This window comes from Syngnathoides biaculeatus, chromosome 5 (assembly GCF_019802595.1).
Source record: "Syngnathoides biaculeatus isolate LvHL_M chromosome 5, ASM1980259v1, whole genome shotgun sequence".
Taxonomy (NCBI): Eukaryota; Metazoa; Chordata; class Actinopteri; order Syngnathiformes; family Syngnathidae; genus Syngnathoides; species Syngnathoides biaculeatus.
The window spans coordinates 4,994,576-5,007,789 of NC_084644.1; the positions used below are offsets into that span (position 1 = coordinate 4,994,576).

The 13,214-nt window shown below is 43.2% G+C and overlaps 2 protein-coding genes across 4 annotated transcripts; one reads left to right on the top strand and one right to left on the bottom strand.

Annotated features, from left to right (window-relative positions):
* The first annotated feature begins 577 nt into the window (after positions 1-577).
* Positions 578-7,239, top strand: si:dkeyp-84f3.9 (zinc finger protein 62 homolog). Of its 3 annotated transcripts, none has more exons than XM_061820959.1 (3): positions 578-712; positions 2,342-2,474; positions 3,513-7,239. In XM_061820959.1, the coding sequence occupies exon 3, from the start codon at positions 3,570-3,572 to the stop codon at positions 7,023-7,025; it is 3,456 nt and encodes a 1,151-aa protein (XP_061676943.1). In that variant the 5' UTR covers positions 578-712; positions 2,342-2,474; positions 3,513-3,569; the 3' UTR covers positions 7,026-7,239. The 3 variants fall into 3 exon arrangements, with proteins under 3 accessions (XP_061676943.1, XP_061676942.1, XP_061676941.1); XM_061820958.1 differs by having other exon boundaries at positions 2,342-2,467; XM_061820957.1 differs by lacking the exon at positions 578-712 and adding an exon at positions 719-971 and having other exon boundaries at positions 2,342-2,467.
* Positions 7,240-11,039: 3,800 nt separating this feature from the next.
* On the bottom strand, positions 11,040-12,187 carry prss1 (serine protease 1). The gene is made up of 5 exons (XM_061819378.1): positions 12,064-12,187; positions 11,827-11,989; positions 11,506-11,759; positions 11,282-11,418; positions 11,040-11,214 (listed from the first exon to the last, which is right to left on the bottom strand). The coding sequence occupies exons 1-5, from the start codon at positions 12,101-12,103 to the stop codon at positions 11,065-11,067; spliced, it is 744 nt and encodes a 247-aa protein (XP_061675362.1). The 5' UTR covers positions 12,104-12,187; the 3' UTR covers positions 11,040-11,064.
* Between the last annotated feature and the right edge of the window lie 1,027 nt (positions 12,188-13,214).

Sequence of the window (13,214 nt, forward strand, 5' to 3'; positions counted from 1 at the left end):
TTCATTGTCCAGCAGAGGTCGTCATTTAAAACGGTGTTTGTTAGACTCACTAATAATTCCATCGTTTTCTGTACCGCTTATCCAAAATTTTAATGTAATAATAATAATAATATATATATATTTTTTTAATTATTATTTTTTTTTTGGGGGGGGGACTTTTACAGCGTGGCATTTACAATTGTTTGTCTGAACATAACAGGGAGGGAAAAAAAAATCACTGGTGGAGACCGGACAGGTGAGATTCACATTGAAGGAATATGCAGATAATATGTATATATATATATAATATTCATTTTAAGACGTCACGTGTTGGCATAAACGCAAGGTAATATTAACCAGCAACCCATCCCACGTCCCAGCAAATATTTAAGAAATATTATTAAAATAATAATAATAGTGTCTTTCGGCTTGTCCCGTCAGGGGTCGCCAGAGCGTGACATCTCAGATGAACTAATAATATTAATAATAATAATAATCATCAAATGACGTGTTCAAGTGTCATTCGTTTGCGGCCAAAAGAAATCAGATTCTTCAATCCCCCCCTGCGTAAAACGAGATCGGTAACAGCTGCGGATACAACTAAATAGTTTCTCATAGTCAAAAAAAAAACAACAAAAAAAAAAACTCGTACTCCGTGGATGTCGTTTGCACGGCAATCACTTCCACTGTGGGATATTCCCAGAATTCCAACCGCACGTGAAGCGGCCACTCGGTAAGCAAAATGTGATTGACAGGCTCTTGTGTAGCTTTGTGCCGACGTAGTCAAGTCACGCCTGCACAAAGCTGATAAATATTTTTTTTAATCGGGGCAGGTTTACAAATTCATATTGTCAGAGGAAGGAATGTGGTTGTATGTTTATAAAACAGCCACGCAGCGGCAGCGCTGGTGATAGCTTCGTGCTAACCAGAAACTAGCTAGCAAGGCTTCAGTGCATGGCCACCAAGGGACCAGTGTTGACTCTCCCACTCAGGCAAGCACTTTTTTTTTTTTGTTTGTTTGTTTTTGTTCTGTATTTTACTTTTCAATTTACAAGTCACCAAACAATATTGGCAACTTAAGTCTAAAGAGAGCATCGCCGACATTGACTGTGCGCTATTGTTGTTTACGCGTTCGGGAGTTGTTAGTAATGAGCTAGCAACCTGGCCTACGATAAGCAAAACGCATTTGCTCTTTAGTATAATTTCTGATTTTAAATAAGATTGGTACAATAATAATAATAAAGCGTCGGGGATAAGGTTGCTATCCTAATAAAAGGTTACAGACGCTGATGTAAAATGGACTGAATAAAACTCACCAAGAAGACATGTTGCGAATCTGCTACTTTTGTCATCATTAAATGAATATTAGGGCAGTATTTGTAAAAGGTCAGCAATGAAACGTAATAAAACTTTACATAAAAATCATTTATGCCTAGAAATTAATATTAGTGCAGTATTTGTAAAAGGTCCACTCTGAAAAGTAATACAACTGTACGTAAAAATCATTTTATACTGAGAAATTAATACATGTGTCGAATTATTTAAGTGGGTTAAATTAAATGAATAAATAAAAAATCTTTCATCTATTGAGATAATTGTTGGTCATATATGGTTGAAACTATTAAAGTAAGAAATTTAAGGTAAATAACTTAATAGTAGGGCTCGGTCCCTATTCCCATTGTACTTTATTTTGTGCGATGTGATTGTGGACCCATAATTAGAATTAAGATATTTTTTTGCTTGACTGCCATTATCAGGCACACACGCAGATATCGATCCTTAAATTATCTGTTACACCTACTTATATCTGAACTGTTTTTCCCCCCCATTTTTTAACTGACATGGCACATAATCTATTCATGGGTAATCATTTCTCCTCCCCTAAACCTGATGTATGTTGGATTAACAAAACTGATATTCGAGATGAAGCGTATCATCCAGACCGCCACGAAATACAACGATGTAGAAGTGGAAGAAGAAATACAAAAAAAGCTAGGCTAACTCTTATCTGGAAACAACATTGAGGCCTAAAAAATATTGTCCTTATAATTTTTATTGGTAAGTGACTTGAGATACATTGTGTCCAGCAACAACACAAGCTTTTAGGTCTGTGGTTCCAGACCTCTGTGTTAAACACCCAAATGCAAGAAGAAATATGAAAGTTGATTAGCATGTGCAAGCGTCAAGGGAGTGATGACTTTTCACGCACCCCGCACTACGGGGGAATCTTTCAGAGACTTCAAACAATCAGGCTTTGAGAGAGAGCTGAACAATGCTGAATTGTACCCCACTGTTAACAATTAAATAACATTATCTCCATTATGTTTTTTTTCCACCCTTCTCATTCCTTTTTATTCCACAGACTCATGAAATGGGGAGTAAAATTTCCTTCAGCAGAAGAAGAAGTGACCAGTACACAGTTTCTGAATTAACCACCGTGACATCGCACCCTTGTAGTTCCTTTCGCGCACCTACGGACTCCAAAGAGGTAGCTCGTTAGTATCCCACTTTTTTTTTTTCTACATTGTCTTTCTCCAGTAGGAATTACAGCCACCTTTCCTGTCAGATTTAGGGCAAAAATGTGGACTACATCATGGAACAATCAAAATATTCTCCTGTTACATGTACCGTAATTTCCGGCCTATAAGGCGCAACTTTTTTCACACGCTTTCAACCCTGCGGTTTATGTGGTGATGCGGCTAATTTGTGCATTTTTTCTAACGCCCGATCTGTCAGCGCGGCGCTAGCGTTAGGATTAGTGTGGCGCTAGCATTAAACTCAATAAATTGGAAAGAAGTTAATTTCATGATGAATTTCTACATTAAAATTTATTTTCATTGTTGATTTTTTTTTTTTTAACACGCTTCCAATTTTTGGAGAGGAAGGATTTGGGGCTTTCATTTGCTGATAAAACGCCGTAATTTCCAGCCTATAAGGCGCAACTTTTTTCACACCCTTTAAACCCTGCGTCTTATGCGGTGATTGGCCTCAATTGTCCATATTTTCTAACGGCCGCAAGGGGGCACTTGAGCGGAAAAGGTAAGAGTGAGACCGGTGGAATATATGTGCCGAGGAAGTGACTTTTTACCGGTCCGACCCTGCCGTGTCTCAGCGATTTTTACCAGTATGTTTTCTTTTAACCGGCCCAGTTAGCCCGACAGCGCCAGCGTTAAACTCTCTGTGTACCGTCTTTTTTTGTAAATATCTTGTTTCAATGTCGGTTTCAACGTGGGCACTTGCTGCTTTTACACGGCTGCGGCCCATGTATGTACCAAATGGTATTTCCTCTACAAATGTACTGGGTGAGGCTTATGACCACGTGCGCTCTGTAGGCCGGGAATTGCGGTACTTATGTGCTTTTTTGCCATATGTTATGATACTATAGTAAAGACAGTTTAGCAGAGTAGCCAGGCAACTTTTAACAAAAAAAAAAAAACATTTTTTGCATACATAATATGCCACAGTTGTGTGCTTGAACCTGATGAAATACTATTGTAATGTACCGATGTGTTTTTTTTTCTTTTCTTCCACAGGCGCCGAGAGATACAACATGCAGTGAGGAGAGTGAGGATTCTAAATGGGGGGCGGAAATGAAAGTGAAAAATCTACGTCAACCTTTATCCGCATCCCATTCATCAGAGACTCGTAATTCCGAAGGACCGGTGGATACGAACTGGCAAAAAAATGCAACCTCGCCGTTAGGCATGGATACAAAGGCTGAAATGACACCTGCAAGTGTGTGCCACTCGACGGCAAACAATAACGGATTACCTTTGGCCGTTCGGAGGAAAGGTGGGCGTCCGAGAAAAACAAAACCCTCGAAGGTCGCGGACAAAGTGTGTACTACTTCTAACGACCCTGTAGCAGAGGAACATGAAGAGATTGGGACTGAAATGCAAGTGCCGACCTGCTCCGAAAGCCACAACGCTGAGGCTGCACCTAACAATGTCAAAACTCTCTTAAATCCGTTGCTTCACAATGAGACAGCTGGAACTTGTACAGTCTCCGATCGCAAAGCAAAGGATAATCCCCCTTCGGGGTCTAAAACTAAACGAGGAAGACCGACAAAAAGGGAGATTCCAGTGATTGAAAACGTCGTTTCCGAGGCTCTCTTTGTTAATGAGCCTGGAAGTCCGACACAAAAACCGAGAAGCAAAAGAAAACGGCACGTCTTAGCACTGGAGGAAAACAGCTGCTCTGACGTTTTGGGTTTCCCGAAAGAAACGGAGGGACCTGCTCCTCCTAACAGTTGCGCAAGACTTGATGCTAGCGAGAAATGTAACTCTCATATTGATCACCAAATCCCTGCTGAAGTTTTCAAACCAGATGTTTCTCTGGATGCTGTCTCTGTGGTAAGTGGTGACCCAGGCTCTGGGGATGTACCAGAGATTGGAGAACTGCAAGGTGGGGATGGAAAGAGCGTGCAAACTGTTCCAGACAAACCCGCAAGACTACTGTCCCCGACGTCTGTCGAGAGTGATACAGACAACCAGGTGGAAAGAGACGCGGACCATGTACAGGTGGACAATTGTGGAAACGGAGTTGACCCGTCACCTCGGTCTGTAGAAGGAGGGACAGTGGAGCGAAGCCACGGTGACCATCAGGAGGCTCTTTCAGAAAGTTGCCTGTCGCCACAGTCTGTAGAACTGCAGCAACCAAAAAGAACTGAAGGTGTCTTGCCTGAGACTTCCGAGCAAGCTGATCAACAAACTTTTGGAAACCCCGTTTATTTCAGTAACTCCCCCGAAATGCTCCCGGTAGATGAGCAAAGTCATCGGGATTCAGAGTGTCCGCAGAATGCCGTCGCTCCTCAGATGCCGGCCCCAAGTGGCAACGATGTGCCGGCGTCCCGTGAAGAGGCCCTTCAACCAGTTGCGGTCCCCTCTGTTGTCAAAGTCGAGAACGACGAGGACCCTTTGGATCATTTCGATCCCTTGTCGAAGTCAGATAATCCAATCTCTTCTCAACAGATTGCGAAAATCACCAACGGTTCTGAGGGTCAGTACATCCAACAAACCGTTTTAAGGCGACGAAAAGGCCGCATGAGACGAAGGAGGATAACTATTTTGTTGCGTCAAGAAGATAAAGGTGAAACTCTTCAAACAGACTCTGGGGTTACAAATGCGGAACACACACCAAAAGGGTCTAAAGCCCTGTTGAAATGTGACATCTGCAGCCGCACGTACAAATTTATGTCTCAGTTTGTCATACATCAGCGCGTTCATACGGGGGAGCGACCCTTTCAATGCCCTGAATGCAAAAGAGGTTTCAGCAAGAAATCCAACTTAAATCTGCATCTCAGGACTCACATGAAGAGTCTCTTCAGTCGAGAATGCACATATTGCAAAGTTTCATTTTCGGACGACAAGTATTCTAGCCACATGAAGACACACGCCCAAGCGCAGGAACGAGAAGCTGTCTCGTTGAATGCCGAGGAAAGCCCCGGAGAGACTCTTCAGAGACCTTCGGCCTCTGACAAGAGTGAAAGCAAAGTGTGCCAGTACTGCGGGAAGTCGTTCAGATTTCAGTCCGCCCTCATAAGACACGAGCGCATCCACACCGGGGAGAAGCCTTACAAATGTAATATTTGCGGAAAAGCCTTTGGCCAGTCGTATTTCCTCCGTGTGCATGAACTGACACATTGGTCGGTAAAACGGTACAACTGCACAGGCTGTCAAAAATCCTTCAGTCATTATAGTAACGCAAAAAATCATACGTGCAGACCTCCGGGAAGCAACTCCCAGACGCAGCCCGCCGATCAGCTCGAAAAGCCTTCGTTGACCTACTCGTGCCACATCTGCAAGAATGTTTTGGACAGCCTGCAAAAGTTCAACAAGCACATGCGAGACCACGTCGGTACGAAGCTGTACCGGTGTTTGTATTGCGATAAACTGTTTGGTCTGCTGTCCGAGTTCAACGCCCATTGTAGCGCGTGCCAAGGGGAAAAAAACGGCTCCGGTCTCACCATCAAGGAGGAAGATAGAATGTCCGTGGTAGAGTACACGGTCTCCTCGAACAGGTTTTCATCGGAGCAGAAATCAAACGCCTCCCCTGGAAATCGCAGTCGTCAAACATACAAAAGGCCACCATCCCAGATCACCTGCAAGAACTCGAAATTGGTCAAAGCCTTCCAGCCCACAGTCGCGCCGACACCCCTTCCCTCGCATTTTGTATCCAAATTGAACAAACTCGACAACCGATCGGACCCCAGGAGTTACTTATGCCCCAGCTGCGGTCGCCTGTTCCGACACGTTGGCAGACTCCGAGCCCACATGCTCACCCACGCGCCGCACCAGCGGTACGCGTGCTCCCATTGCGGGAAAACGCTTCAAAACTGGACCAAACTGTGGCGTCACCAAAGAGTCCACCGACAGCGTCGAGGCCGTTTCACCTGCGCCACCTGCGGGAAAGGGTTCCGTTTTGTCGAGTCGTACAAAAAACACATGAGCGAGCACCCGTACTTCCGCTGGATTCAGTCCAGGCCCAAGACGGTGTCCCTGCCTTACAATTGCGATCAGTGCACGTGTCGTTTTAAAACTCTTGATTTGCTGTTCAGTCACCAGATTTGCCATTTCTCGGCACAGGTCACGCGCCAAGACTCTGTTTTTGATCTTTCCATGGACGATCATCCCACGCAGTCGAATAGCACGTTAAGTACTGCCACAAACCACCAATCGGCCTCGTCGTGTCACGAGCTGGGAAGCGACGCCCTCGTGTCGCGGGTCCCAAAACCCCCCCACAATCAACTTCCGCATCCGAGCGACTCCCCTGCACAGACGTTGAATTTATCCGAGCAAACGCAGGATTTCGGTTCGAACAAGACCGCCCGAAGTCGTATGCAAAAGAAAGCCCTCAGTTGCCGCAGAAAAGCGGAAAACGGAAAAGCGACGAAAACGCAAAAAGCATCTTTGAGGACCGCAAGCGGTTATTCATCCCCAAAGAAAAGCGCCCCGCAGGGCCTCGTCTGTGCGATGTGTGGGGAGGAATATTCTGCCGTTTCAGACCTTTATCAACATTATTTGCGGCATGCGCAATGTCAAGTGTAATCAATCGTGTGTACAACGCAACAGTGTACACTGCATATCCACTCCGCGTCATACTTTACAACTAGAAAAACATTTTTTTTGCATTACAGCACATGGGATGTATATATTTTGTTTTATGATGTTCAAAGATAATGCGCCTCAAGAGTGCAGCCATTTTTTATGACTAATTGTCAAATTAATGCATTAAAAAGTAACTAACTTTTTTTTCACCTCATACTGGACTGGTTTTGTTATTCATTTTTGATGTGCATCTTTTGAATTGATTTTCACGCGCGTAGAGCTCGTGCACCTACGTCACGGGTGTCAAACTCAAGGCCCGGGGGCCAGATCCGGCCCGCCACATGATTTTATGTGGCCGGCGAAGGCGAGTCATGTCTGTCAACTTGTGTGATTGTTGTTAAAATGTGTACCAAAATTTCAAATTGTCAAGGAGGAAGATAGAATGTCCGTAGTAGAGTACACTGTCTCCTCGAACAGGTTTTTGAACAACCCATTACCCTTGATTTCTGATTCCAAAAGTAATTCATAAATTTCACGTGTCATGGTGATGGGGCGATGAACGATTTTTATGGTTTCAATGGTTTCATAACGGCCCTCTGAGGGAAACCCGAACTACAATGTGGCCCACGATAAAAATGAGTTTGACACCCCTGACCTATCTGTCATAAAATCACGTGACTTTTGTTTACGTCTCCATATTGCCGGTCAAGCTAAACATTGCTCAATGCTAAGACGGTTGGAGACGACACGGAAATATCTCTTATATCTTATGTGTGTGTGTGTGTGTGTGTGTGTGTGTGTGTGTGTGTGTGTGTGTGTGTGTGTGTGTGTATATATATATATATATATATATATATATATGTCACGACGTCCAGAGTCTTGTCCGATGAAAATAAATGCAGGTACGTGGAAAAACTTGATAAACTCTGCACAGAGGACCTGTATTTAATGCAGAAATTGATGTTTTCGCCGATAAGAAATTGGACTGTTAATTCACTTCTGCTTGTCAAGGGCAACTGGATCTACACGTGGATCTGGTGAGTAAGTTGTTGAGATTTACACGGAAAAGTTTGAACGCGTAGAAAAGTCTGGACACATACGAATACTTGGTTGCCGGATCTGTTCTCAATCAAGAAGAAATCCCACACAGTGACGGTTTTGACGACTCGTGAACGCGGAAGCGTGTTCGGCAACACGCTAACCTTCGCCGGAATCCATCGATCTTTTCACCTAGTATTCAATACACTTACCAATATTTAAATAAATGACCCGGGTTTTACACAAATTCTCATTCATTAACTATGATTGGAAAAAAAAAGGACAGAGTCATTTCCATGGAACGTACACGGAAGCGATTGCGTCCACACGTTAACCTCTGCTGCGACAGACGGTTTATTTTCTTTTTTTAACCACGCATCGTTCTCAAATGAGCCAACTTGGCGTTGTGAATACTTTTTGGTAATTTGCGATTGAGAAGAATAATTCCGACCTGAAATGAACCGATCGCTACACGGGCGTGTGTGTATTTTGATTGGGCGCCATCCACCTTGTTTAATTGCCGAAATCCATCGGTATTTTCCGGTCTTTTCAGCTGTAATTCCATAAAATGATCTCTTTGAATATCTCCCTCGTCGTCTGTTGTGATAAGCAACAGGTCTCGGGTATTGTAAATATTATATTGTATTATAATATTAATAAATAGTTTGATGTCTCCCACAACGTCGAGCAGCTCTGCTTGACCGGCAATATGGCGCCAAGAAAATGGCGACGTCACGTGCACCAGCTCTATCGCACGTGTCGTGTTGAAAACACAAATCTAGTCAGGCACCAAAGACTTGTTCGCGATGATGTAAGAAATCAAGCAATCTGACATTTTCCAGGATAACGCTGACAAATTAATGTCCCGCACGCTGAAATATGATTTGAATAATTGTTGGGCGTCTAGCTTGAGTCATTCCTGACGTGAAAACAGCTTTCAGACTGAATTCTTGACCTTTTTGACCTTTAGAAGAACTTTATACACTTTTATCACGCAAACTGTTGTATAGTCCTACAGTTTGTTATCAATAAATATATGATCGTTTTTTTTCCATCTTGGGACTGTTCGGCGGTATTTGGTACATTAGATGACGCTTAGGCGTGAGCTGTTGCTATCATATTTATTGTGGAATGATAAACTTGTAGCTCAACCATTTTGTGGAATTTTTTTAAAACTTGACATGAAAGTCGAACCAACGTCTTGTAGATTGTGAAATGGTGAGTTGCAGTTTTTGTACTGTAGTTTTAAGTGGAAACATTGAGTACATTGTGTACAGTACCCTTATCTTCCCGACGTGTGTGTGAACACACACCTGGAAAGCCAAATTATTGATAATGTCTGCTTCGGTTGCTTTTAAATGCAAACATGAGGAGCAGCGATAAAGGCGCAAAGCTGCATTTATTGATTGGAAATTAAGTCTAACGAATTGACACTTTAAATTCAAATGTGTATAATTTGTGCGCAACGAATTATCCATCAAGTAAAAAAATGTTAAATTGTTACATTGTTACTCTATTGGCCATTTTTTTTATCTATAATTTTCCAGTCCCTCAGTATTGAATTTGTGTTTTTAGGTGAGCGAAAAATCAAAAAATCAAATTGCAATTACATGTGACTGTCAACTGTGATGCTTTTTGGAGACCTGATTTGCTGTGATATATATTTTTGTGCAAATACCTTTTTTTTTTTTTTTTTTTTTTTTGAAATCATCAGATAAACAATTTTTCAGGTTAGTTAGAGGACATTTCACCAGAAGTTCCCCTGATGTTCAAGACAAATGCCCTCAAAGATTTTTGAAACGGCAATTTTAAAGGAATACGTATCCCACGTCAAGATGATTGTGTAACTATTTATTGTGAAATGTCAACATTATTTATGACGATTACTTTGTTTTCCATGGACATTTTAATGACGTTTGATACAATTGAGGTAAATGCAAACTTGAGTTTTCTTTATTCATCAATTTGTGTTTTTATGTTTAAATTCCCGGCAACCAGTGTACCCCACCTCCTGCCCGTTGACAGCTGGCGTAGGCTCCAGCACTCCCCGCGACCCTTGTGAGGATAAGCGGCTACGAAAATGGATGGATGTTTAAATTGCTGGCAACCAGTTCTGGGTATACCCTGCCTCCTGCCCATTGACAGCTGGCGTAGGCTCCAGCACTCCCCACGACCCTTGTGAGGATAAGCGGCTAAGAAAATTAATGGATGGATGGATGTTTAACATTCTCACTACACATAGGCTCCAGCATTCCATTGACCCTCATGAGGATAAGTAGCTAAGAAAATTAATGGCTGGATGAATAGATGGATGGATGGATGGATGGATGGATGGATGGATGGATGGATGGATGGATGTTTAAATTGCTGGCAACCAGTTCAGGGTATACTCCGCCTCCTGCCCGTTGACAGCTGGCATAGGCTCCAGCACTTCCGTGACCCTTGTGAGGATAAGCGGCTAAGAAAATGGATGGATGGATGGATGGATGTTTAAATTTCTCGCAACCAGTTCAGGGTGTACCCCGCCTCCTGCCCGTTGACAGCTGGGATAGGCTCCAGCACTCCTGCAACCCTTGTGAGGATAAGCGGCTAGGAAAATGGAATTTAATTTTACACTCTAAATTGCCCCTGGGTGTGATTGTGAGTGCTGCTGTTTGTCTCGATGTGCCCTGCGATTGGCTGGCAACCAGTTCAGGGTGTGCCCCGCATCCTGCCCGTTGACTGCTGGGATAGGCTCCGGCACTCCCCGTGACCCTCGTGAGGATAAGCGGCGAAGAAAATGGATGGATGGATGGATGGATGGATGAAATTAGCTTATTTTCTGAGCATGTTAATTGATCATGCCGTGGTCTCTTTGGAAAAGACAACAAAAAATTCAAGTACTGTAGTTTTGGGAAATCTTTATTGCATACAACTCAAGCAGTTTTACATATTGCGGGACTGTTGTCATTCATATTTAAAACGCGGACAGGGTGGTAATTTCACGCCGCAATCGCTGCATTTAGTTGGAAGACATGGTGCTGCGAATCCAGGAGTTGTAGTTGCAGACCTTGGCGTAGACGCCAGGCTTGTTCCTCTGGGCGCAACCGTAACCCCAGGACACGACGCCCTGAAGCTGACCGTTGCACACCACTGGGCCGCCGGAGTCTCCCTGCGGGTACAAAACTCAACATGAGCGCGAAGGATTTTCGGAAATGTACTCATCTTTTTGTCCAGACCTGGCAGGAGTCTTTGCCTCCCTCGAGGAATCCAGCGCAGAACATGTTGGAGGTGATCTGTCCAGGGTAGGACTTCTTGCAGCTGCTGTCGCTCAGGATGGGGGCATCCAGGCACCTCAGACGGTCAGGGTAGTAGTCTGAAGAGGAGTCAAGAACAGGTTGAGTGTCGGTAGACTGACAAGTACTTCCTTTTGGGTTTTTTTTTTTTTTTTTTTTTAACTGACTTCCGGAGCTGCTCGTGTTGCCCCAACCGGAGATCAGGCAGCGGGTGCTTGAACCGGCGCAGCTGGAGGGCAAGGACACGGTGCGCACGTAGCTGTTGAGGGTGGCGGGCTTGCTCAGCTTGATGAGCATGATGTCGTTGTCCAGGTTGCGGCTGCTGTATCTGGGATGTTTGATCACCTTGGCGGAGTTGATGAACTGCTCCGTGCCCTCGTTGACGGCAATGTTGTGCTCGCCGAGGCGCACCTGGATGCGACTGGGCGGAAACACGTACCAGAGGTTACAAGGGCGTTCGCAGTTTTCCAGTCGACGCGTTCACTCACGACTTGTAGCAGTGAGCGGCGGACACCACCCAGGTGCTGGAGATCAGGGAACCGCCGCAGAAGTGGTAGCCGGCGTTCAGAGACACCTGGTAGGGCACAGAGTTCTTTCTGCACTCGTATCCTCCGACGATCTTGTCGTCCTCATCCTCAATGGGGGCGGCAACTGCGTCGCAAGCGTAACATTCGTACCAAAAAATATTCTGTTGTATTGCTCGGAGGAGAGCAGTGAATACTCACAAGCTGTGGCGCACAAGGCGAGGAGAATGAAGTACTTCATGACTGTTCTGAAGCCAGTACTGACACGGTGCAGGTACAGGATCGCCGGGGTTTTTATACTTCGGAACTGTCGACTCTGTCAACTCTTTATCGGAGAACATCAAGGATTTTTCCCATGAAGTGTGCAATAAGATTAAACATTAGCCCACCTGGGAAGTGCACCAGCATGGTTTGAGTAACATATTTTCCATCGCTCATGTCTAAACCCTGCTAAAAAAAAAAAAAAAAATCTATAGAAATCTATAGAACAAGTTGTACAGAACAACTTGTTCTATAGAACCTTGTCTGTGACTTTCAATAGAATTTCTACAGAACAATAAAATTTCTATCGAAACTTGGGTTCTAAAGTTCTTTAGAAATGTTCTATAGTTTTTTGGGTTTTTTTTTTTTAGCAGGAAAAGGACACAGATGTAAATTCCAGTTTTAAAGATCACATGGGAGAAAATAGGTAGTTAAATTAAAATTGAAATTGAAATTAAATCAATTCAATAAAATCAATACAGAAACCAGATTTTCTATTTACTTGCATTGTCTTCTGCAATCTCAAAATAAGTGTATTTTAAAGTTGTATTTTCATGACCGAAATATTTTTGGACTGAAGTTCATTTCAGTAGGTCTATGTTATTGTTCTTTTCCTTTCGGCTTGTCCCGATCAGGGGTCGCCCACGGCGTGTCATCTTTTCCAAGTAGGTCTATGTTATGATTTTTTTAAAAAAAGAAGCTGTAAAAACATTTTTAATATCTATTTTTAATAGGTTTGTTATTATTAAAAACATTTTTTCACAACTTTAATCAATTCCACTTTTACCGTTTTACACACGTATCTGATTTGTACTTCTACCTGGTACAGTGTGAATACTTTGACCCATGTGCTTTTACACCTATGTTAAGATGTCCTAACATTTTTAGAAACGATCTTTATTAAGAATAAATAAATTTAAAATAAGAATAAATAAAATAATAACAATAAATAAATTACAATAAGACAAAATCCGACAGTCACTGGTACATAAAGTAATAATAACGAAAGCGTAGGAGGGGATTTAAAAAAAACAAAACATGAAATGAAGTTAAAAATGATTGGTACGACGCGGATGCCGCTTGGTCGTGAC